General features: G+C 48.1%; 1 protein-coding gene across 3 annotated transcripts in view; it reads left to right on the top strand.

The window, feature by feature from the left end:
• Positions 1-25,451, top strand: part of PLEKHA6 (pleckstrin homology domain containing A6) — a 534,942-nt gene that overhangs the window by 63,949 nt on the left and 445,542 nt on the right. For all 3 annotated transcript variants that reach the window (XM_069633107.1, XM_069633108.1, XM_069633109.1), the window contains exons 2-3: positions 14,599-14,675; positions 16,874-16,931. In XM_069633107.1, coding sequence (XP_069489208.1) covers positions 14,599-14,675; positions 16,874-16,931 — 135 coding nt within the window. The remainder of the gene's footprint in view (positions 1-14,598; positions 14,676-16,873; positions 16,932-25,451) is intronic.

Here is a 25,451-nt window from a genome sequence, read left to right as displayed (position 1 = left end):
TTGGAGTAATACCCTATTTTCCGCTACTACCCCCCAGAACATACCACAGAGTCCTAACACCTCTTAAAATGTGCACAGAAAAATCACAGGAATCATGAGATTATTGATATAATTTTGACAATTATGTACTATTAATTATCCATCTTTCTAAAATGATGCTCTGGCCCAGAGGGGTGTGGTTTCCCAAAGCACATGGGGGATTTCTGGTTTGTCCACTTCCTCCAAGCTCAGTTGACTCACAGAGGCAGCGCCCCTCCCATTTCCTTCCAAGAGGAAGCCATTTACGACCCCCTGATTTAGCATTTGCCTGAGCCATGGAAAGTTCATTGTTCTGTTTCCTGCAGTCCCAGGTATTCCTCCCCTAATTCAATCAAAGAGGTGTGATCTCCTTTTGGTGGGAACAGCAGAAGGCAGCCAGGCCTGTGAATGCAGTTGTTGGGCAAGTTTCAACTCCTGTCGGGGGTAGTTGCCGGGCAGAATTCAATCTCTTTAAGCCAGGCTTCAGCCAAATGCCACTTTTGTTCCAGTTTTTCTTCATTCAAATCAAACTATGACATTTAAACATTTGCAACCTATGTGACACTCCAAACTAAATCACTCATTTATTTTAAACATTTCGATTTTAGTGGTTTTAAGTCCAATTTCACTTAAGCTGCTGATATCCACAGCTCAGCCAGTTTTGTTATGAACATTATTTTAGGCTCTTCATCTTTCCAGATTTGGTATACACACAAGACTTCGTTCTACCAGTCGTCTGCTGGTGTTCAGTAAGATTTTTGAATATCTTGCAATGTTTGAAATAGGCATTTTGAGCTTGCATTTCAGAGAAACAAATGTGATTTCAAAGTGCTTTTTGAGCTAACAGGCACTGCTGTTTTTCCTTTGGCACCATGTTTCACTCATGGCGCTTCTGGCCCATCACACTCGCTCTGGTGGGTGGCAGGTCAGGCGACCATTTTGGTGTGCGCAAAAACTGCACGGCTTTACTGGATTCTGGCGCAAATGTGGGCTTTTCAGCCATCTTGGATTTTCTAAGCCCACAGCACCAAATGTTGTAGCATAATAGTTCAAACGTGGGTCAAGACACCCGACACCCTCCAACTCTACATCCAGCCGTATTCACCCTGTCTATGGTAGGCTCATTTGAGGCATTGTTCCCAAACAGCAGCATAACCACATCCTTCATGGCTCAGACAATGTCACAATTAGTTTCACCTTCAGTCTCAGGAAAACCAAAAGATCTGAAATTGTTCCTCATCTCTCTATTCTCAAAATCGTCCATCTTGAGGGCCATTTCCTCATCTCTCCGCTTGAGTGCTGTCAGTCTGGTGTCAATCTGCTTTTCCAGTATATCGACGAGGACTGGTTAGTCTCCAAACCCTGTATTCTGTCCTCCATTGTATCTATTCTGAGGTCCAGTTTATCCAGTCTATGACCTATTTGGCTCTTGATTCCCCTCATATCTTCCATCAAGCTCTCCATTCATATTCCACCATTGTAGGGGGATCGGCTTCGCCTGGTCCCACCTGGTACTCGCTATAACGATATCCCTGCGACGCAGATTTCCAGCTCATAAAGGAGGGCTTGCTGACTTTGGGACTCTATTCCATTAGGAGACAAAGCCCTCTCCAGTTCCTAAACCAAAGGTAGGAGCAGCGGCCCACAAAATGCACTTCTGCAACAGCAGAACCCTGAGTGTGGCATAAGTAGTGTGGCAGGGCCTCCCAAGCTTCTGTTCTTTATGGCTATCAGCCTCTGGGCCAGGGACCATTGCCAGGCCCACTGTGGCTGACAGGGCTGTCCCCCGTCCGAGTGTGGAGATGGCCCTTTAATCACCTTAACCAAAACAGGCCCACCACTCAGTAAGCAAGTACACAGTTTTACATAAAGCAAATTTATTGCACAAAAGCTCTGGGGAGCGGTTATATGGTGTTGCAGGACCAAACTAACCAAATTCTCAACAATACATCAGTTGGCAGTTTATATACGTTTTGCAACAATTTGAAACACTCAGAGATACCTTTATTACTATCCACCCCCAAGTATGATTGGACAAAACCTCTTCAAAGAAATCCTACCTTTTCCCAATTCTTCCATTTTAATTGGCCAGGCTTATCTTAATTTTTATCTTCTGATCATATTAAAAACACACCTCTTCTTGGGATTTGTCAGTAGTAGGTCATGGCGTTGGAACATGGTTAAACATTAGTATTGAAAACATAATTCATTTCTAACAATACTGCCTTAAGGCCTTTAACTTTACGTATTATTGCACATGGTCTTGCTGACTCCTGGTGCCTTAATCTAATTTATGCAGTCACACACAACCTCTGATGACCTGGAAAAATACTTAACTGTCGGACCCTGGCCTCGGGCCTCAAGTTTATTACCATCAAACAAATGACTAATCCCCTCTAAAGATTTTAATTCAAGGGGCTAGATAACATCTGTTCCCTTTGCGAGGAATGTGAACCTTGCCCTGTTCATACAACCGTATTACTAGTTAATTCATTCTCTTTTCATAAAGAATGTTCTGCTAATTTAGAATGCATGTGTAACAACTAACCATGAAAAAAGCACCCCATTGTATGGATTTGTGTTTGTGTTGAATTTGCAGTTTTGATATTGCATCTTTTTTGTGATTCATATGGATTTGCAACACTATACCTGTTTGCTGCCATCCCCCTGTCATCAATGAGGTGTGTGCAACATTAATCCCTCGTAATAAAGGGGACCCTCCTTGACCACCCTGGCATTCCCCTCTTTAGTTAATACTTTAACTAACAATTCATAATTATCCTCTTGAGGAACATCTCCACAACCATCGCTCACTCCAGTCTCAATATGGGTACCCAACTTGTCTTCCCACCATTTCCGCAATCTATTCACCCCCCCCTGCACACAAGCACGCCACTTTGGTGGAGGAAACAAAACAGCTTCAGTTTGAGTACCCATATGGGATGAAGTAGTGGTGGCCCTAGCCTTGGACAGTGTTGCAATCATCATGGCCGCACCTGTTGGTAGCTGGGCAGAGCACCAATGTAGAATGATTTGGCAGGAACAAAAAGAATAAGTAAAAAGACAAAAATAGGTAATGAGAATCTTCACATGAAGGCTCAACCAGGAAGGTACCCATGAAAATAAAGAGTCTAGCCTTGAGTCGTTGGTGATCCCAGCCTCAGTTTCTATGATCACCTTCAGTTTATGCAGAGTAGCAGTAGTTCTGATGAGTGTGCCATTCTCCATGTCATTGGGAAGCACAAATGTACAGCAGGTACTCCTGATTTTCCAGCGTACTTCACCTTCCTTTGCTGTCAAGAGGTCGAGTATGTACCGGTTTTGCAAAGTTATGAGTCTCAGTGCCTGTAATTCAACCTTAATTGCAATAAACGCTGACTCAGAAGTGTGTACAAAGAGCAAGAGTTCATACTCGGTCACCTGGAGCCATTTGGCATTTGCCTCTGCTTGGACACCAGGTGCCATAATGGAGGTAACAAAGGTAGTTGGACCTTTTCCTTCATTGTAATTGTCCCGGATTTTCACCATCAAACATGGTTTCTGATTTGTCTATATACGGTGGTGAAGGGCATGCAAGGGGCGCAGGGGACGAGGGGGGGCACAGATGTAATTTTGGGCATTGGATGGGCCAAAATTAGGTGGTCTTCAGGGATCACTAGGACGGGCACATGAAGGCTAGAGAGACTGCACATACCTCACTAGGCTGGAAGCAACTGCCTGTATGCACGCTGTCACAGATACAAATGTTGTTGAGAAGAGCAGCCGTACCTCCAGCCAAATCTGCAATGCGTAGAGTGTTACTGAAGTTCCTATTTGTGCCAATGGGCACTGTGTCATCTCCTTTAAAACATAGAGAAAAATTGATAAGTGTGTGATTCTTAACAGGTTTTTTGGTTCTTTGAGTAACATCAGATACTGCAAATGATTTCTCCATACTGTCCTACACTCATTGTTTATTTATGCCACCCCTTCTTCTGAGAATCCCCTCATTCCACCAGCTCTAAAACTCTTTACCCTTTGTTCCAATTGATTTTTTCAGAAAAAATAGCTCCTTGCAAGATCAATTGGACTCTTTGAGTCCACCTAACATTTTTGTGCTCTGCCCACTCAGCCCTTAAGCAACTATCATCACTTGGTATAACTGATGCTGTAATTGACTGCCCATTAGCCCTTGGACTCTGCACAGGGCTAAGTGTGCTAGACATAGCACATCTGCTACCTCCCTCTCACTTTGGATAAACAACCTAGGAACACCGGAGAATATATGGGGGATGAGAGAGCAGATGTAGCAATATCCTACGGATCTCTCTCTGCCCGCCTTTCTCATATGGGCACACCATACCTTATCAGCTGAGAAACCATCTGCGTTCATTATGGGATTTAATTTATCATTATCAAAAAAAACATTATCAACATTTCTTTTTCCTCTTAACATTTTCTTCTCAGACTTCATAAGATTAGACCATTTTAAGTGGTTTCCGTTTGTGTTGTTTGTCATCTTCAAACATGTTGACCCAAGGACCAAAAACCCACAAAAACATTAATTGTTACACAATTTACAATCTTAAGCATTCCTTTTCTTTCACAAACATTATTTAAACTCAATCTCTATTCACCCCCCCCCTTTTCGCTGAAACGAACGGTGAATTTTTAGGGCATACTTAACCTCTATGCCCGCACCTGCTACTGCTCCCATACAGGTGGAGGGCTACCGGTATCACTTTGAGGGTCTTTCAGGTGGATCCAACTCTTATTGTCCTCCACCTTCATGGCAGAGTCGTGTAGACCACTCTATGTGGCCCATGGAAATGCTGCTCGTTCCAGTGACGCGCGAAGGTGTGGATACAGATGAGGTCTCCGGGGAGAAGCTGTGTCTTCTACTGATCATCAGAAGTTTTGCTGTTTTTTCCTGTTGTCTGTTGGTGAGAAGACACAGCCTGAGAACATATAATCTTAAAACTTTTCGTACACAGAGACCAACTTCAAGCCACTGGAAGAATGGCAAGCCATGACAATTATTTAGGTATCTGAAGTTACTGCACTTCTTTATCACGTCCATGAAATCGATATGGAGCTCCTTGAATGGACCAGAAGGCCTGGGAAAGAACCCCTCACTGACCTAACTTTATTTCTGGGATTTAAATCCTTGCACACGACACAATTCCCTACAAATCTACTTGCCTGTTCTTGTAAGTTAGGGATAAACCAATCCTCCTGGAGCTCTGCCGTGATTTGTCATCAAGAAGCTTGTGATGGGTAATGTAATTACTCTGGGGCCAAAAGAAGCAGCTCTACAATTACTACCTTCTCTGTCACTTCCTGTCTTCAAAGCAAATCTGTGAGTGAGAGAACACATTCTCTCTTTTTCCATAGCGCCTGTTCTTTTCTAGGGGCTTTTCCTTGTATTTCTATTATTTGGAGTACCAGACTGCGGTGTATGGGGCTGGTAAATGTACTTGTTGGGACACGGTATCCTTTTTCTGGGAATCTGCGAAAGGAAATATGCAGCTTCCTTCGCTGCCTTGTCTGCGGTATAATTTCCAAGAGCTATTGAATTAGTGTGGTTAGTGTGGGCAGCACACTTCACTAGACCTATCTCTGCTGGCAAGTTAAATGCGTCAATCAGCTGGGATAGCAGCACAGCATGCTGGACAGGAGGCCCGTCAGACCTCTTAAATCCTCTTTTCTTCCATCTTGATGACATCAGCAGTATACTTCTCCAATGCATAAATCCACCTCCCAGCCCTGCAGTAAGCGAAGAGAGTGTCTTCATTAAGTTATTCTGGTCCATGTTTGACCACAGGACATAATACACCACTCCTAGACCCTTCTGAAGCAATGGAAACTGAGTTATACCTGTTTTTACTGGGGCTTCCCCCATCTCTCCCTATGCTGCAGCCATGTGAATACCTTGGTGTGCCCTATGGTTCCATGGTGTGCTTTCTAACACTCTTACTGGAGCGGGAGGTAGTGTGCCTACACCCTGCGCTCCTTGCTCGACATCCCATTCCTCTCGTTCTTCATTGTCTACTCTGGCTACTACAACCCCTGACCCTTCTTCAGACACATACGCATAATCAGCACTACCACAGGGTGCCGCCTCTCGTCCTCCCTGCTCAGCCTCTGCATCCCTGGCAGCATCCCTGTTCTCCATGTCCACCTCAACCGTTCTGATAACTGAGTTATCCAATCTAACAAGAACCTGCCCATGTCTCCACCTCCCTCCTTCTACGTCCCTTACCTGTCTTCTCACTTCTCACTTCCTCCCACTCTTCATCTCTCTGCTGACATAACAGCATTACTTCTTCCTCTGCTAGCCTTAGCACTTCCTTAATCTCTTCCCATTCTTGTACATCTACCGATGTTCGCAGTCTATCCTCTATCCTCACAGGAAGAGGCCTAACCTCTTCTTTCTGTCTAATTTTCAATCCTTCCTCTGCTCTTCTAACTACGCTTTCTTGCTCCTCCATCCTTAATCTATCTGCTAACCTAGCAGTTGGGGGAGTTATCCCCTCCCTGCTCTGTTTTCAACCTCTCTGCAGCCCTAACCATTTAAGGAGTTACCCTTCCACTTTCCTCAAAACCCAGTTCTTAGAAATCGTAACTGATGGAGGCGTTACTTGTGTGTGTCTTGCAACCACTATAGTAGCTGCTGTGGAAAATGGTGGTAAAAACTCAGGGTCTGTGTATCCCTCTGTGGGCGATATATAGGATAGCACCTATATGGGGGTGGTGCAGAAGACATTCTTGCACCCTCCTTTTTTTTGGCCCTACACTCACATTTTCAACATTATGGCCTTTCTCGCTTTTTACATACACCCTCCATAATTCCAAGATGTTTAATTGCTTTTCTAACTTCACCCTTGTGCTTTGTAGTTACAAATGTATGCAATTCATTAAAGAGGTTATTTTATAGCCCTAACCCCTTGCAGTCAGCCATTCTTGGACTTACACACACTGTGCAAGATAAAGAAACAAATATAGCCGGCAGGAAGCATCTGTTTAATCAACAGTTTTACAAGCTGAAAAAAGAAACTCTCACTGTTTTTCTGCATAAACCTTGCCTTTATAGGATGGCAAGCATTATACATCAGTTCTGTTCTGAAAATGGACCTTATAATACAATTGGTCACATTTCTACAAGCAAAGTCTATTGACTGTTTTCATTGGGCATAAACGCTTCCTGAAACACATGATTTCTTCTTTCTTGCAATTACCTCACATTATGCTAATCAGCATGACTAGTTGTTTTCCAAATTCACCAAAATTCACTGAATCACAAGACATATTTTGCAACTTTAAAAATCAGAAAAAAGCTGTTCTGAGATGACATGAGCCTCTCTCATCCTGCCAAGTACATAAGATCTGTTTACTATGTTTTCATTGGCTCCTTGTTCTTTCCTTATCTTAGTTCTAGCATACTGTCAAGTCTCATTTATAAAAAAATCCCTGAGCACCAACACTGAAAACAGTACATTCCTATCATTTAAACTGCGAAATCACTGCACCTGGCTTCTGTCCAGGTCCTCCATTTTCTCGATAACCTTGGTTCGGGTTACTATTTGTCTGAGCTCCACACAGTCTCATATTTCTGTGTTTTCAGCACTTTAAAATGTCCCTACGGCTGAAGGCCTGTATTTATGTGTAATATATGCCATGGTATCCATTTTACTTTGAAATTTCTTATGTTGGGGGAGCTATATTCTGTTATTCATGTTGTACGCAATGTATGCATCACTTTTTGTTTATTTTTTCCTAAATGAATGTGTACAATGTAATATTTTACTCCTTTCACCTATTCTAGTCACCACAAACCTACATGGCATCCATTCACTAAGGCACCTGCCTGGAATAAGAGCAGCATGGCTGCCTCGATGGACACGGCTTCTAACTGGTTTTTACAATGTTAGACAGGAGGGCGGGGCATAGGCGCTGCGCGTAATGTTCACCTCCCCATCACCAGAGGGAGGGTCTACGCCTCTTCAAGGTTCTCCAATATTCCTGTATCATAGGATCTCTCAGTAGGCCAAGAATGTATCATTTTCCCCTTACTCTCCTGCAACCATTCCCTATGATATTTTAAAAGGTTTGCATTATAGCCGGGCAACACATGGCACAAATGATTCAACCGAGTCTCCATACTCCAATCCAAGTTATCAAAAAATAGTTTCACAAAAATCTGATACGAAGCTGAACCTGCGGCACAAAAAAATGTTCACTAAAGAGCTCCCTTTTTACCCTTACCCAATTCCTTCGACGCACTTTACAATCATTCACCGTACTCGCCTGTACCAATTCTACTTCTCATTCATACACAGAAGACAGCATCTTATCAAAAGCACTCGCTGGACAATGTTTCCGAGATATTCCCCCACTCAAGCATAGGAGGGGCACAATGCTTTCCACTACAGCACCGCTGCTCTCATTCTCTTTACCACTAGACTAGTATGGCCTTCTCTACTAAAAAAACATCTTTACAGAACATTTCCATTCACTACTTTGACTAACCAAGAAAATCAAGGTGAGATGGCTCTGTCCGCACAGTAAATACAAAAGAATGCCATGGTCTATTTCAGAAAGGTATCTACGGTTGGACGTACCCTAAGATACCACCCTACCTTCAGGTGAGGCCTCCACCCAACAAGACAACCAAACTAAAGGGTACCAGGACAAGCTTCACACTGAGCATGCAGGGTAAGATACCCCCTCACTCATCTAAAATAACTAACTAGGTTAAAAATATATACAAAGGATGTACAACACAGAACAGTTCAACCACGCTATCAAAAAACATCCACTTTTCCAAACCCAGCAACCTCAACTAATTTCACACCCACACTCCAAGTCTACCCTTACCCCCAAAAAGCAAAAAACAAAACAAACCCCCTTAAATCATGAAAAAAAACATGTTACCCTTATTTTCCCCTTGCTTTACACCCCCAAATGTGTACTCACATGGGCCTGAGGTGCTACAATGTGGTGCTTCTTCAAATTGTTCTTATCCGCTAGGCCGTGGCACCACATATTTGGGGAGCAGACAGACTTTTAAAGAATATGGTGCCCACAGACCTCTTTTTCACTGTGCACAAAAGACTGGTCCCCGTCGTGAGATGCTGCAGCTGAAAGGTTTGGACAGAAGACTCCCCAACATCTTGGAATGCCTGGGCTCGTACCCTGGCTCACCAAATGTGGAAATTGGCCTTTAATCACCATAACCAAAAACAGACCCACCACTTAGGAAGCAAGTGCATGGTTGTACATAAAGCAAGTTCATTGTACAAAAGCTTGGGGGAGCAGTCAGATGGAGTTGCAGGACCAAACTAACACAAGTCTCAACAATACAACATCAGTTGGCAGTTCATACACTTTTTGCAACAATTTAAAACACTCCCAGATACTTTTATTACCATCCACCCCCAAGGTTGATTGGACAAAACCTTGTTAAAGAAATCCCATCTTTCCCCAATTCTTCAATTTTCATTGGCCAGCCTAATCTTCATTATTATCTTCAGATCATATTCAAAACACACCTCTTCTTGGGATGTGTCCGTAGTAGGTCATGATGTTGGCGCAAGGTTAAACATTAGTACTGAAAACATAATTAATTGCTAGCAATAACTGGCCTAAGGCCTTTAACTTTAAGTATGATTTCACATGGTTCTACTGACGTATTTTGGCAAATAGAGAGAGGTCTGCATAAACAGGATTTTCTTTGAACTATAGATCGCCATCACCATTCCACAGACTCTTGGGACCTTAATCTAATTTATGAAGCCATATATAACCTCTGATGACCTGGAAAAAAACATAACTATCGGACCCTGATGTTTATTACCACCAAACAAATGACTAATTCCCTCTTAAGATTTTAATACTAAGGGCTAGATCACAACTGTTCCCTTGCAAGGACTGTGAACCTTGCCCTGTTCGTACAACCTTATTACTAGGTAACCAATTCTCTGTTCCGTCAAGAATGTCAGGCAGGATCCGCCTTTTCAGCCGTAAGTGGGTGACCTTTATTTGCTTCATGGTTACCGACTTTCTTAGTTTTACAAACACAATCCTGGACTGTGACATTTGGAATCATTTTGTGTAGATTACGTCTCATCCATTTAATAGATTCAATCACCGCCTCCATCAGATCAGATTTACCAGCCATTTTGTGTCTCGCTGCATCACTCTGCCTATTTTGCCATTTTAATGCCGTTTTGGCTTCTCCATCAAGTCCCTTTGGAGCTGTTCCGTTAGTATTTCCAATGAGCTTAACTTTGAGTTTACCATAACAAGTAAAGCTCCCTGATCTTGTATTGTGTCATTTAAAGCTATATATAGTTTAACAAATGGCACCATCGCTATTGTAGTTTCCGCTAATACATTATTATGAATTTGTAAACCGGCCGCCACAGAAAGTTGGCCTTTTTGATTCGATGGAGCTTTATCCTCCTCAAACGCCAATTGTTCAATCGGTTGTGATGACTGTAAACCTGAACACAGCGATTCTGTGCCTGTTCATCAATAGAGACTTTTCGTTGAGTTTTCTCATTTTTATTGAGAAGCACACCATCTCTTGTCAGTTTGTTTGTTATGGAGCTGAATGTCATTGACTGCGGAGTACTTGTCCGCTCTTTCAAGTGGGGTTTCATGGCCGTTCTACAATCGTGTAGCAAAAAGGAGTCTGAAGTCTTTTTCCCAAATTGCCACAAGGAGCCATTGGGAGTAACAGCAGCTATATTTGAGTCTGCTGCGATCTCACAGCTTTTGTTCAGCCCATCTCTAAATTTTAAGAAATTGTCTTTAAGGCGTGCGGTCAATTGAGCTTCTTTTAAGGCCAAATCGGTGTACTTTTCACCCACCGCTGTTGTATTGTGCTTTTGCCGTAATTCTGCTGGCGCTTTCATCAATGAAGTATTTACGGATCGCTTAGGATCTGTACTAGAGTCGGCACCCGGATGTTAAACCTCAGGATGCTCATTCGTTAGTGACTCCTTCATCAGATCCTTCTTCTTCTTCTTCTTCTTCTTCTTCTTCTTCTTCCTCTTCTTCTTCTTCTTCTGCTTCTTAGTTTTCTTCTTCTTCTTCTTCTTCTGCTTCTTAGTTTTCTTCTTCTTCTTCTTCTTCGTCTCCTTCTCCTTCTCCTTCTCCTTCTTCGTCTTCTTCTTCTTCTTCTGCTTCTTCTCCTTCTTCTTCTTCTTCTTCTTCTTCTTCTGCTTCTTCTTCTTCTCCTTCTTCTTCTTCTTCTTCTTCTTCTTCTTCTTCTTCTTCTGCTTCTTCTTCTTCTCCTTCTTCTTCTTCTTCTTCTTCTTCTTCTTCTTCTTCTTCTTCTCCTTCTTTTTTTTCTTCTTCTGCTTCTTCTTCTTCTTCTTCTCCTTCTTCTTCTTCTTCTTCTTCTTCTTCTTCTTCTTCTTCTTCTTCTTCTCCTTCTCCTTCTTCTTCTTCTTCTTCTTCTTCTGCTTCTTAGTTTTCTTCTTCTTCTTCTTCTTCTTCTCCTTCTTCTTCTTCTTCTTCTTCTTCTTTCACCGGCTCCTCATTAACCTTGTTGTTAACCGCTACGGGCTTGTCATCGACACTCGTATGATTATGAGCATTTGAGTTTTTTTTCAAGTGTTCCGACTCGGTTAAAGACTCGAATGTGGGGCTGCGAGTTTGCGTTTCGCAAGAGCAAGCCCGCTGGGGATTTGTGGAACTTTCAGTGCAATTTCCAAAAGCTGCCTCATTTGCATAGTTTATAACCTTTGCTTTTGGAGTCGTGGTATAAGGGCCGTTATGGTCTAATAAATCAACGGCATTCGGTAATTCGTCTGTGGCATCAATATTTATTATAATGCCTTCAGCACCCAACAAATCCTCGGAGATTCCTTCCTTACAAATACTTTCGTCTTCACTTTTTGTCGTTGTTCATACCAGCTTCAAGCATTTCTGTATCCGTTAAGTCAAAGTTCATGTTTGATTTCGCAATTGCATAAGCGTTCTCCTTGCAATCACCACCCAACTCACTCTCCTGCATTAGTTCAATCGCAACACATTGCTGCGAATCAGTTTGAGCCGAAGCAGGAGTAGATAATACTGGTACATGACTGGGGCAGACTGGACTCGCTGCGCGCCTCATGTAGAATACTACAACATAACATAATCACTGAACAATGTTAGCATGTGTTTAGATACAGTTTCAGCTTCACACCATACATCCAAGAAGTTATTTCATACAGTCTGCAAGACTTGCGTTGAACTCTGCTGCTTCCAGGATACAATGTTACCAATCAGTGACTCCCCAAACCCAGAGTAGCCATTGTGGGAAGCAAAGTTACAGAAGTGTTGTTCCCTGGCATGATATTATCACTCTGGGGATACGTTTCTGTTTCACCACTCCCACAGTGGAAAAACAGAAACATGTTTACTCCGCTCACCCAGTGTGTTTCCACCACCCCATTCACACATTGGAAGCACAGGAGACTCCCCCCCAGCACAGGAAGGGTCAGGGGAGGAAACCTAACATCCAAGGTTACTAGCTGGCAAGTTACAGAGTTGGTTCAGCCCAAAGCAGCCCCAGATGTACTCGGAGACCACCAGTCCTAGCTCTCATCCGATTGCAAGCCACAGGTGCAGACCCTGACGGAAAGTTAAACCCAGGGGGAGGATGTAACACAATAGAAAAGCACACAGCCCTAGTTACTCTGTGTGAGTTGCAGGAGGCTTGCGTTTAGAGAAGGCTGGACAGGGGTGGAAGAAGCAGACGGGAGACATGGAGGGAAGTGGTGAGGTGGTATCCGTGGAGAGGAGGAGGCTGTGGTGGGAGCTAAGAGGATGAGGGTGGATGAGGTGATATTGGAGGGAAAGAGTGGACAGGGGATTGGTGAGAGCTGACTATGTGCAGGAGGAGCTGGTGAAGGAAGAGGCAATTACAGAGGCGATAGCATGAGAAGTGACCTGTGATACAGGGGTGGAGGAACGAGCACCACGGTGGTAGGGAAGGCGGTAGGGAGGAGCTTGGTAGTGGGAACTCAGGGTGAGAAAGGGATACCCCAGAGGAGGGAACGTGTGGAGGAGGAAGTGGGCTAGAGACAGGAGTACACTAGGTGTAAATATTCTGAGAGTTGGAAGAAGACCTAGGGACATCAAGTGGCACAGGAAGGACTGCGGGGAAGGGCGAGAAGCATAATTTAGATAGCCAGAGCAGGAGGAGTGTGGCGGGCACAGTCGCCCCTATGCAGGCCCAGGTGGCACGAAGAGGGACGGGACTGGGTCATGGAGATTACTGTGAGATCAAAGAAGTGTGCAGTGGGAAGCCCAGCCAAGGACCCAGCTGTAGCTACTCCTGCTGGCTACATACCTTGCCCGGCCTGAGGGAGTCTTGGGGTCTGGGAGCCCAGGATCCTGCTTCTACATCAGGCAGAGACAAGGAAAGGGCTCAGTCACCCTACAGCCCGCCAGTCCAGGAAGTGGTGAGGCAACCCCTTGAAATGGGGCAATTGCGTCGAAGGCTGAGAAGATCCAGCACTCCCAGAGAACGTAAGAGGCACCCACAAAGAACGAGAGGCACCCACAAAGAATGATAGAGGCACCAACAAAGAACGCAAGGGGAACACACAAAGAACGAGAGGCACTCACAAAGAACGCAAGGGGCACCCACAAAGAACGCAAGGGGCACCCACAAAGAACGCAAGGGGCACCCACAAAGAACGCACGGGGCATAGGGCAAGGGAAAAGGGACCCGAGATCTTCGAGAGGGAGCCACCCTGACCTTAGCTTTCTTTGGGAAGATCCCATTCTCATAGTAAAAGGTTCTGAAGTCCATCGTATCGTCCGAGGCTGAACTCTGTGACAGGAGGTGATGGCAGAGCACGCAGGCGTGGGCACGCCCCCTTTTTGCACTTTATATCTGAGGTAGACACCCCAGAGTTGCTTCTGAAATCTAACCAGTTACAAACTGAGAACAAACAATAGGTCAAAGCACAGGAGCCATAAAATGATTGGGATAAAGCAGCTCTCCCCAAAAACTCCTTAGGTGAAGAGTTTAGGGGTGGCGGGGACCGGGGGGGGGGGGGGGCAAGCATTCTGCCCTCTCAGGCACCTATGGAATCATGGCGGTTTGGGTAAAGCGACCGCCCCCCTATCACATCCTTCTCGTTCACCCCTCAGTGTTTGATTGGAGGGGGCTGAGGGTTGGGCTTAGGGTTGAGGTATGGCAATTGTAAATGGGTGTGTGTGTACCCTTGAGGGTAACGCGCTCCCACTGGGCTCGTAGGTCATTCAGAGTCGGAACTAAGGGGTAGAAAGGCACACAGCAGGAATGCTGCGATGTCCCGAGGGTCTGCATGTGGCGCCTATGGAGAAGGACTTTTCCCGCCAGAATGTGGTCGGCTTCCGCTGGCGGAGGGCAGTGTGCGCCAGCGCATGGACAGGCCTCGGCGCTCGCACACTCCCACGGCGCTGATTTCATGTGGTTTAAACGTCTACTAACAAAAGATGATATAACATTACATAACATAGCGCCTTCTGCGGAGGCTTGGGCATCTGGGTGCTTCAGCTGGTGTCTCACAGCTGCTGGGACCTGCCCTAACACTGCTCTCTCTTGCCTTTCAGTGATCAGAGCAAGAGCACGCGATGGGTCCATCCAAGAATCGAGGTGTCGGTGCAGAGCGGGCACTGCTCCAGCAAAGGTAAGGCCGGTCTGGGTGGAGGTACCTTGGTCGAGCTGCCTCTCTGCCTAAGTAATGGAACAGTGTGGGAGGCTCCTATTCACCAATGGGGTGCGTTGGCAGAGCAGTGTGCAAAAGGCCAGTCCTGGAGCGGCCGGGGCTATAGCAGATCTAGATGGGTGTGCATGCGTGGAGTTGAGCCTGTCCCCCTCCTGGCGCAGCACGTCTGGGTTGAGGTGCGTTGGCAGAGCAGTGTGCAGAAGGCCAGTCCGGGAGCGGCTTGGGCTATAGCAGATCTAGATGGGCGTGCATGTGTGGAGTTGAGCCTGTCCTCGTCCTGGCGCAGCACGTCTGGGTTGAGGTGCGTTGGCAAAGCAGTGTGCAGAAGGCCAGTCCGGGAGCGGCTGGGGCTATAGCAGATCTAGATGGGCGTGCATGCGTGAAGCTGAGCCTGTCCCCCTCCTGGCGCAGCACGTCTGGGTTGAGGTGAGTTGGCAGAGCAGTGTGCAGAAGGCCAGTCCTGGAGCGGCTGGGGATGTCGTGCATGTGTGGAGCTGAGCTGTCCTCGTCCTGGTGCAGCACGTCTGGGTTGAGGTGCGTTGGCAGAGCAGTGTGCAGAAGGCCAGTCCGGGAGCGACTGGGGATGTCGTGCATGCGTGGAGCTGAGCTGTCCTCGCCCTGGCGCAGCACGTCTGGGTTGAGGTGCGTTGGCAGAGCAGTGTGCAGAAGGCCAGTCCGGGAGCGGCTTGGGCTATAGCAGATCTAGATGGGCGTGCATGCGTGGAGTTGAGCCTGTCCTCGTCCTGGCGCAGCACGTCTGGGTTGAGGTGCGTTGGCAAAGCAGTGTGCAGAAGGCCAGTCCGGGAGCGGCTGGGGCTATAGCAGATCTAGATGGGTGTGCATGCGTGAAGCTGAGCCTGTCCCCCTCCTGGCGCAGCACGTCTGGGTTGAGGTGAGTTGGCAGAGCAGTGTGCAGAAGGCCAGTCCTGGAGCGGCTGGGGATGTCGTGCATGTGTGGAGCTGAGCTGTCCTCGTCCTGGTGCAGCACGTCTGGGTTGAGGTGCGTTGGCAGAGCAGTGTGCAGAAGGCCAGTCCGGGAGCGGCTGGGGATGTCGTGCATGCGTGGAGCTGAGCTGTCCTCGCCCTGGCGCAGCACGTCTGGGTTGAGGTGCGTTGGCAGAGCAGTGTGCAGAAGGCCAGTCCGGGAGCGGCTGGGGCTATAGCAGATCTAGATGGGCGTGCATGCGTGGAGCTGTGCCTGTCCTCGTCCTGGCGCAGCACGTCTGGGTTGAGGTGAGTTGGCAGAGCAGTGTGCAGAAGGCCAGTCCTGGAGCGGCTGGGGCTATAGCAGATCTAGATGGGCGTGCATGCTTGGAGCTGTGCCTGTCCCCGTCCTGGCGCAGCACGTCTGGGTTGAGGTGCGTTGGCAGAGCAGTTTGCAGAAGGCCAGTCCTGGAGCGGCTGGGGATGTCGTGCATGTGTGGAGCTGAGCCTGTCCTCGTCCTGGCGCAGCACGTCTGGGTTGATGTGAGTTGGCAGAGCAGTGTGCAGAAGGCCAGTCCTGGAGCGGCTGAGGCTATAGCAGATCTAGATGGGCGTGCATGCTTGGAGCTGTGCCTGTCCTCGTCCTGGCGCAGCACGTCTGGGTTGAGGTGCGTTGGCAGAGCAGTTTGCAGAAGGCCAGTCCTGGAGCGGCTGGGGATGTCGTGCATGTGTGGAGCTGAGCCTGTCCTCGTCCTGGCGCAGCACGTCTGGGTTGATGTGAGTTGGCAGAGCAGTGTGCAGAAGGCCAGTCCTGGAGCGGCTGAGGCTATAGCAGATCTAGATGGGCGTGCATGCTTGGAGCTGAGCCTGTCCTCGTCCTGGCGCAGCACGTCTGGGTTGAGGTGCACCGGCAGAGCTGTGTGGCTCTCCGTTCTATACTGGGGGTGAATTGAGGTGCATGAGTAGCTGTGGGTGTCCCAGGGAGTGCAGCAGCATTGCACCGAGGTGCACTGGCAGAGCAGTGAGTAGCGTGCGTGGCGCTGAACAGCAGCGCAGCCCAGGATTTTTCCTGCACTGTTCCGTGCTTGTTCGTTGGCAGTTCTAGGCGCGCAGTGGGTGGGGTGCACCCCCTCGCTACTGTGGTGTCTCACCCCAGAACACCCGATGCTACCTGTGCAGTTTCTGCCTTTTGAGGTGCTGATATCTTTCTTTCTCTCTCTCTTTGTGCGCCCTAGATCTGCCACCGGGCTGGGAGAAGGATTACACGCCGGAGGGGGCCCTCTATTTCATCAAGTAGGTGCAAGGTGGGAATGGCGCTGTGTGGCTCAGGGCTCGGGGGCAGAACAGGTGCAAGGCCTCTGAAGCCTTTGTGGAGAGGGAGTGAGTCGTGGGCACTGGGGCGGTGCGGTAGGAACGTCTGGGTTTCTTGATCTAGGTGGCGGCATTGTTTGGAATGCAGGTGCACCCCCTATAGTGCCTGGGGGAGCAGAAGGCACACCTTCACATTCTTGTGTGGGGAGGGGGGGGGGCGGGGGCGTCATATGACGAGGACTGTCTGGTTTCGGTGGCCCCTTACAAAAATAAGTGGGGGGGGGGGGTGTGATCCCAGTGCAGGGATGTGCACTCCAGCAGGGCGGGTGTGCTTGGAGCCACGGGCTTCCACCCACGCCTTTAACCCCACCCTTACCCAGGGACCACTATCCCCAAGCCACCACACGTGGGGCTCCAGACTCTCTTGCCTGGCCTGCCCCGAGGCAGAGGGTGCTGCCAGGGGCTGTGGGTGCAGAGGGTATAGTGACCTCTGGGGATAGTGACCTCTCTCCTACTGACACAGTCGGACTACTGTCCCCCTCCCACCATCCCTGGTGCCACCCTCTGCTCCCACAGCCCCTGGCAGCACCCTCTCCTACTGACACAGTCTGGACTAATCTCCCCCACCCACCATCCCTGTTGCCACCCTCTGCTCCCACAGCCCCTGGCAGCACCCTCTCCTACTGACACAGTCTGACTGCTGTCCCCCTCCCACCATCCCTGTTGCCACCCTCTGCTCCCACAGCCCCTGGCAGCACCCTCTCCTACTGACACAGTCTGACTACTGTCCCCCTCCCACCATCCCTGGTGCCACCCTCTGCTCCCACAGCCCCTGGCAGCACCCTCTCCTACTGACACAGTCTGACTACTCTCCCCCACCCACCATCCCTGGTGCCACCCTCTGCTCCCACAGCCCCTGGCAGCACCCTCTCCTAGTGACACAGTCTGGACTAATCTCTCCCACCCACCATCCCTGGTGCCACCCTCTCAACCCACAGCCCCTGGCAGCACCCTCTCCTACTGACACAGTCTGACTACTGTCCCCACCCACCATCCCTGGTGCCACCCTCTGCACCCACAGCCCCTGGCAGCACCCTCTCCCACTGACACAGTCTGACTACTGTCCCCCACCCACCATCCCTGTTGCCACCCTCTGCACCCACAGCCCCTGGCAGCACCCTCTCCTACTGACACAGTCTGGACTAATCTCTCCCACCCACCATCCCTGGTGCCACCTTCTGCACCCACAGCCTTGGCAGCACCCTCTCCTACTGACACAGTCTGACTACTGTCCCCCACCCACCATCCCTGGTGCCACCCTCTGCACCCACAGCCCCTGGCAGCACCCTCTCCTACTGACACAGTCTGACTACTGTCCCCCACCCACCATCCCTGTTGCCACCCTCTGCACCCACAGCCCCTGGCAGCACCCTCTCCTACTGACACAGTCTGGACTAATCTCTCCCACCCACCATCCCTGGTGCCACCTTCTGCACCCACAGCCTTGGCAGCACCCTCTCCTACTGACACAGTCTGACTACTCTCCCCCACCCACCATCCCTGTTGCCACCCTCTGCACCCACAGCCCCTGGCAGCACCCTCTCCTAGTGACACAATCTGGGCAACTGTCTCCCACCCACCATCCCTGGTGCCCCCCTCTCAACCCACAGCCTTGGCAGCACCCTCTCCTACTGACACAGTCTGACTACTATCCCCCACCCACCATCCCTGTTGCCACCCTCTGCACCCACAGCCCCTGGCAGCACCCTCTCCTACTGACACAGTCTGGACTAATCTCTCCCACCCACCATCCCTGATGCCACCCTCTGCACCCACAGCCCCTGGCAGCACCCTCTCCTACTGACACAGTCTGGACCAATCTCTCCCACCCACCATCCCTGGTGCCACCTTCTGCACCCACAGCCTTGGCAGCACCCTCTCCTACTGACACAGTCTGACTACTCTCCCCCACCCACCATCCCTGGTGCCACCCTCTGCACCCACAGCCCCTGGCAGCACCCTCTCCTAGTGACACAGTCTGGGCAACTGTCTCCCACCCACCATCCCTGGTGCCACCCTCTCATTCACAGCCCCTGGTGTCACCCTATAATTCACCACGCCTGGTGCCAGCGTCTCTCTCCCACCATCCCTGGTGCCACCCTCTGCACCTAGAGCCCCTGACAGCACCCTTTCCTAGTGACACAGTCTGACTACTCTCCCCCCACCCACCATCCCTGGTGCCACCCTCTGCTCCCCAGGTCTTGGAGCCTCCATCGCCCATCCGCCACTCCTGGGTGCCACCGTCTCCCACCCACCATCCTTGGTGCCACCCTCTCACCCACACCCCTTGGTGTCACCCTCTCATTCACCACGCCTGGTGCCACCGTCTCTCGCCCTCTGTCCATGGTGCCACCCTCTCACCCACCCCCTTTGGTGTCACCCTCTCATTCACCACGCCTGGTGCCACCGTCTCTCGCCCTCTGTCCTTGGTGCCACCCTCTCACCCACACCCCTTGGTGTCATCCTCTCATTCACCACGCCTGGTGCCACCGTCTCTCGCCCTCTGTCCTTGGTGCCACCCTCTCACCCACACCCCTTGGTGTCACCCTCTCATTCACCACGCCTGGTGCCACCGTCTCTCGCCCTCTGTCCATGGTGCCACCCTCTCATCCACACCCCTTGGTGTCACCCTGTCATTCAGCACGCCTGGTGCCACCGTCTCTCACCAACTGGCCCTTGTGCTGCCCTCTCACCCACAGCCCTTGGTGCCACCCTCTCATTCAGCTCGCATGGTGCCACCGTCTCTCACCAACGGTCCCTGGTAAGGCTCTCTGCCTTCACTGTGGTGTGTGGTTGACATGAGCGGCAGTGGGCAGGCTTAGCTACCACACATTTCCCCTAAGACCGCCTCCCTCCCCCATGTCCCTTATTATTAGGGTTGGACTGTGACCCCACTGAGGCGTTCAGAATATGTCCCATTCCTCTGCCTGTGGGCACTGTGCCTGCGGTAGGTTTCAGTGGCTTCTATGTGCATTTTTGTGGTGATTCCGAAACACGCAGTGACTATTCTTGCCATTTGGCGGCACCACGAGCCCAGTCTTTATTCCTTGAGGTCTTCAGTGGGCGCCTATGCAATCCCAGCCGGCCTTCGGGACCCCCTAACAGGGACTTTACATGGTTATGACCAGGGACGTCATTTCACCAAAATGCCAGGGGTAGCGGAAGTGACATCACATGACCCTTGACCTCTGATGTCATCACAGGAAGTGATGTCATTTAACCCCACTCTGAAGTGACATCACGCAAAGCATGGAACACAACCGTTTACCCATTGACAAAACAGGAAGTGGCATCACATAGCATTGTTTCTATGTACACTATGACAAATATGGTTATATCACTGTAATGTGATAAACATTTCATACAAAAATGGATCACCATATGTATCGACAGAAAAAAAGTGCTATAACTGCAACTTGCGAAAAGCAAAATCCATAATCCGAAATGGATGCTTATTCTACTCTAGACGCTTTTGGAGGATTTTGTCTGCATTGTGAATTTGAGGTGTTTAAGAACAGACTAAATGAGTGACTCACTCACCGAAGTGTGCCTGAAATAAACCTTTAATGAGTCTAGCAATTATTGTATAGAATTCCAGAGCACAAATTATTTGTTATTCCTATTCTTTCTTATTTAGGGTCACTATTCAAAGTGTTACACTTGTGGAAACCCCTGTTTTTTTAAGAAGCCTGATCAAGAAAGCCAGCCACTCTAGAAACAAAGAGTTTTTTTTTTTAGGGTTAGCAAGGAAGCCCACAGGGGTAGCAAGGGAGACCTCAGGGGTCGCAAGTGCGACCCCTGGCCACCCCTAAATGACGTCCCTGGTTATGACCACTGAACAGTTTGATTCCTTTTTAACTTAAAGTATTTCCAAACTTTCACAAACACAATGTTCATGTCCACTTATTGTGACAAGGGTGTCGTGTCAGCGATGTCCACATATTAACAGGGTGCTTGGGCGCTCCCGTTTATTACCTGCAAGCCAACCAAAATCTTTCCGGGTCAGTCTATCCAAGCAACCTCAGACAACGAGATTCCGCAAGGCCCTCCTTAACTACCTCCCTCTCCGCCCAACTACCCTACTCACCTTGTCACCTTGCAATATGTTATTGTGGTGAATCAACTTCCGGGGCACCAGTGGTCCAGGGGTAAATATCGGTTTCTAAACCATCAATCAGCCCCACACCCCTAGTACACCAGAAGGGATCCAAACAGATTAGAAACACAAGTAAATTATAAACCTCCTTGTTCAATTTTGGTAACGTGGATGGAATGGGAGGCTTATCTCCGCAAGGTCATGGATCGTTGGTTACTTGCAACACAAGAAAAATGGTATACACGCATTTTGCCGACCTATTTTTCAACGTGGGACTTTTCATCGTCAGAATTTTCATCGCCAAAAACCCAGTTTTTTCAATTTTTTATTTTGGGGTGTGTTTTGTAGGGGTTGGGGTATGATTATAATAGTAAGGGGGGGGGTCTGGTGGGGGGAATCCCCCCAGAATAACAAAAAAAAACAGGTGTTTGGCGATGAAAATTCTGACGATGAAAAGTCCCACGTTGAAAAATAGGTCTAACTGGTGACGGTGCGCAATATAAATGCCTTTAATATTAACATTAACATTACTTCCTCGATGCTCTTTCGATTAAATTTCAGCAAAATCTGACCACCCATCTGTTTGTTCTGTATGAGTGCTGTCTCGTCAGCCTTATCTTTCTTTCCTTTCCATCTCTTTATTTCCCACCCTATATCTAAGGATGTACTTGGTCGATCACTTCTCTCCTTGATCCGTGGGACCTTAGGAATCACATCCCTTTCTGGAGTCTTTTCAGCACTCTCGTCGCTGCTATGCGCAGGCGACTCATATGCCGTATTGCTGTACCCTATTGCTGCCTTAAGCTCTCTTAATGGCTACAGTCCGTCATCCTTCGTACTATCACCATTTATTTCAGGCGCGGCGGGGGAGCAGAAGGCTCCTCACCCCCATCTTTGCACTGGTTAAGCTTCCAGTCTTGAGAAGGTGGATCTTCCCTTTCCTTCTCATACACATTCCAGAGCTCTATACTCACTAGCTTCTTTTCTAGCTTTTTTCCTGTGCACGCTGCGTGCAAGTATGTTGTCATGTGTTGCAAAACTGCTTTTGATAAAGATCCCCCTTGTGGCCACAGCATGAACACCTTATCTGCCATGCCCTTAACCCATTCCGTACTGTACTGCTTAAGCTTGGGTGCGTGTTTTGGCAACTGCTTGCATAGATGTATAAGCAGAGTAATATCCTCCATTTTGACTCATCACACTTGACTGTCAATACTCACCGTTGTTTTTACACTTTATAAATAAGTTTCAGAAAAATAACACAATAGGAGCGTGTACCAACCGTCGCAGCACCAAGCCTTTTATATCACGTTCTGTTTCAATCTACATATTCACTAAACAGCATCAGTTCAAATAAATAAATAATTACATTTCAAATCTCTGTGCTTTCTTTTCACATCTCTTAAATGTTTCACTATCTCTTCACCACATATGCATTATACATCACATAAAACAAACACAAACAGACAAACTTGGCCGGCCTACGTATATCAGTCTACGCTCCTCGTGACTACTTCTCTATTCACGCTCTTCGTAATTATCCTTGCCTCTAATAAGTTGAGTGTGAGTCGTTCCCTTTAGACATTCTTTAAATTGTCTGTGGTCTATGTCATCCACTTTCGAGACTCTGGATACAACCCCTTCTAACGTCCCTATGATGCAGGATTCTGGGCTTAACGTAACTGGGACACTCCTTGTTTCACAGTACTTAATTGCTTGACGATCCTCGTCTCAAGTCAATTACTTAATAACAAGACTCTCATCGTCTCAAGCTATTCACCTATTAACTTGATGTTCATCATCTCAAGTCATTTACCCCAACCACCCTCTGTTACTTATTTCCCCTTATCACTCTCTCCACTTAATGCCCATTCATGTTTGGCCAACTCAGTCTACTTACCATACGCGTTTTCAACTTCCGACTCTCGGGATCGTCACTTCCTCAACCAGCCGCTTCAGCCTTCCATCTGCTCAGCTTCCTGTAGAAATCGGGAGGGGATTCTGTTGAAACCGAGGGACCCATCTCAACTGCACTTGCAAGATTCTTTAAACTAATTGCCGCTATCTACAGGGAGCTTCACGTCCTTTCAGCTGAATGGCAGAGGACATCCGATATTACCGGGACCCCAAAGCTTACTAGGCCGACGGTTCTTTAACCATCATCTCCCTGCTATCACATGAACCAGGGTTCTCGACCCAGCCCTTTACGGCGTGGTAGCAATACTTTGAGATGGATGGGGATGTAGAAGATACTCAAACATCAATAATCGAACTAATTCAGGAAGTTGGCAAATCAAAGTTGTTTTATTTGCAATTGTCTAAAACAGGGAGTTACAAAGTTACAATGAACATTGACAATTCGTTCGATCTTCTCGCTCTCTCAACAAATTTTATAAAAAAGCATCTTATATAGTAAAAACTGGTCATTGCTGATGTCATCCTAGGTGGCAAACTACCAAAACCTATTAGAGAAAGTGATTGGGTCTAAGGGAACATCTAGGTATAAGTTCCATATTTGTCTAGGTGCTTGCCGCCCTTACATCCGTCAGTACTTTTCCACATACGTCAGCAGCACGCAGGCTGGCCTCCAGGTGCTGGTGGGTTGGTCTTGACCATAGCTTCCCACCAATTAGCCTACTATCCATCCTCACACTACTGTCTGCCAGTCAATTAGCCCTTTGAAGATTGGCCTTGAGTTTGTTATTCATGCCTGAGAATAAAAGGGAGTATAGCATACTCTATCTCATTGCCTAGGCGTAGCACGTCACAGTTGTCCATTTTGAGGCCTCCACCTGACTGAATACCATGGTTTTGAGATTTTGGTGTCTTTAAAATACTGTTATTTAATGAACCACTGACGTCTTCATTGTTTTCGTGCCCGTCTTCTGAACAGGAGTTTGTTCTTTCACATGTTTGTAGCTACCGTCTGATCATTCCAGCCCAGAGCGGCCTTGGCTTCTTGGGGCTGGCCCAGCCTCACCCTTCTTTGATTCACTTGTTTAATTTGATTGCTTTTTAGCTGCGACACACTGGAAAAGCCTTAATTTTTCTGGTCCAGCTCTGCTAAAATGCATAGCGGAATCGTCCATAATTCACGCACTCCCATATATATATATATAGATATATATTGGCGCATGCCGTAATCTATTCACTACATAGCTAGCTTTAAGAATACTTTGTCTGCTTGCGTTTCTTTGCATCTGTACACGTGTAAATTTATATTTTCATCGTTTCTGTAACATAACCCTCTTCATCTCGACTCCGAAATGTCAATGGTCTTTGATACTTTCTTGATGCCTATAGAATATCTATGTTCTCTTGTTTCTGCATGTCTTCTGGGTGCCTCTGTCTTGCTTTGTGTGGCGTCACCAATCTGCTCTTGTGCTCACTTTTTCACACTTCCTCTGGTATTTCATTCAAATGGCCGTCATATTGTCATGTATGCAGGTATGGTTTTCTCAATGGGAACCTTGCTTCCAGGATTCTCCTTGGTGTTGGTATTTTCACTGGCACTGCACGTGTTTCACATTCTGGTTCCCAGCATATAGGCAACATGGGCGTGATGCTTGAGGTGGGGGTACTTGGCTCCCTCTCAACAGAGCTCTGACCTCCCAAACTTGCACAAGGAAGTGAAGCCTTCTGACTCCCCGTGAAGAAACACATCATTCTTCCAACCGGATACAAGAGGGTCAAAGTGACCCGCTCTGAACACAAACCTCCGTTCCTTTGTTCCTTTATTTACAAAGTGCAAACATCTGCCACGCCCTTTTTAGGTTTGTGCTGCTGGCATTAGAACGATTTTACGAACAGGAGTATAAAATGGAATGACCTAAAGCCGTGGAAATAAACAGAGACGGAAATATCAGTGTTACGTGATCTCATTTGCTGTCATATACATGTTAGGCCCCGACTCTTACCTGTGACACGTGACTGTAGCCATCACTAGGCTGCCAACATAGCAGGCCCCCATGATGAGCGCTCTGTGCACATTAAGCACAGTCTAGTGCATGCATGTCCGCACGACGACAGATCACCTGTCGCAAGCTGCTGAAACTGCAGGGAAATGTGTAAAATTCCCAAACTGGGTGTTTTGGGGGATCGTATCCAATTCATAGCAGCCCCCCCCCCCTTTTAAAAATACCCGGTGCGAGATTTCCCTAACACAACTGTTTTTAGTCAGTCTTCTAATTTATAAAGAAACTTAGTGTAGTATCACCTGCTTCGTAATGCCTGCTGGCCCTTCCGACCTCAGTGTCTCACTGCATGCCTGCAGTGTGCCCCCTGCTGGCCCTCCCGACCTCAGCGCCTCACCACCTGCCTGCAGTGTGCCCCCTGCTGGCCCTCCC

The sequence above is a fragment of the Ambystoma mexicanum genome, chromosome 13 (genome assembly GCF_040938575.1).
Source record: "Ambystoma mexicanum isolate Mex_15411 chromosome 13, UKY_AmexF1_1, whole genome shotgun sequence".
NCBI classification, from domain to species: domain Eukaryota; kingdom Metazoa; phylum Chordata; class Amphibia; order Caudata; family Ambystomatidae; genus Ambystoma; species Ambystoma mexicanum.
The sequence above is the reverse complement of the archived record's forward strand: the minus strand, read 5'-3'. Positions and strand labels throughout refer to the sequence as shown.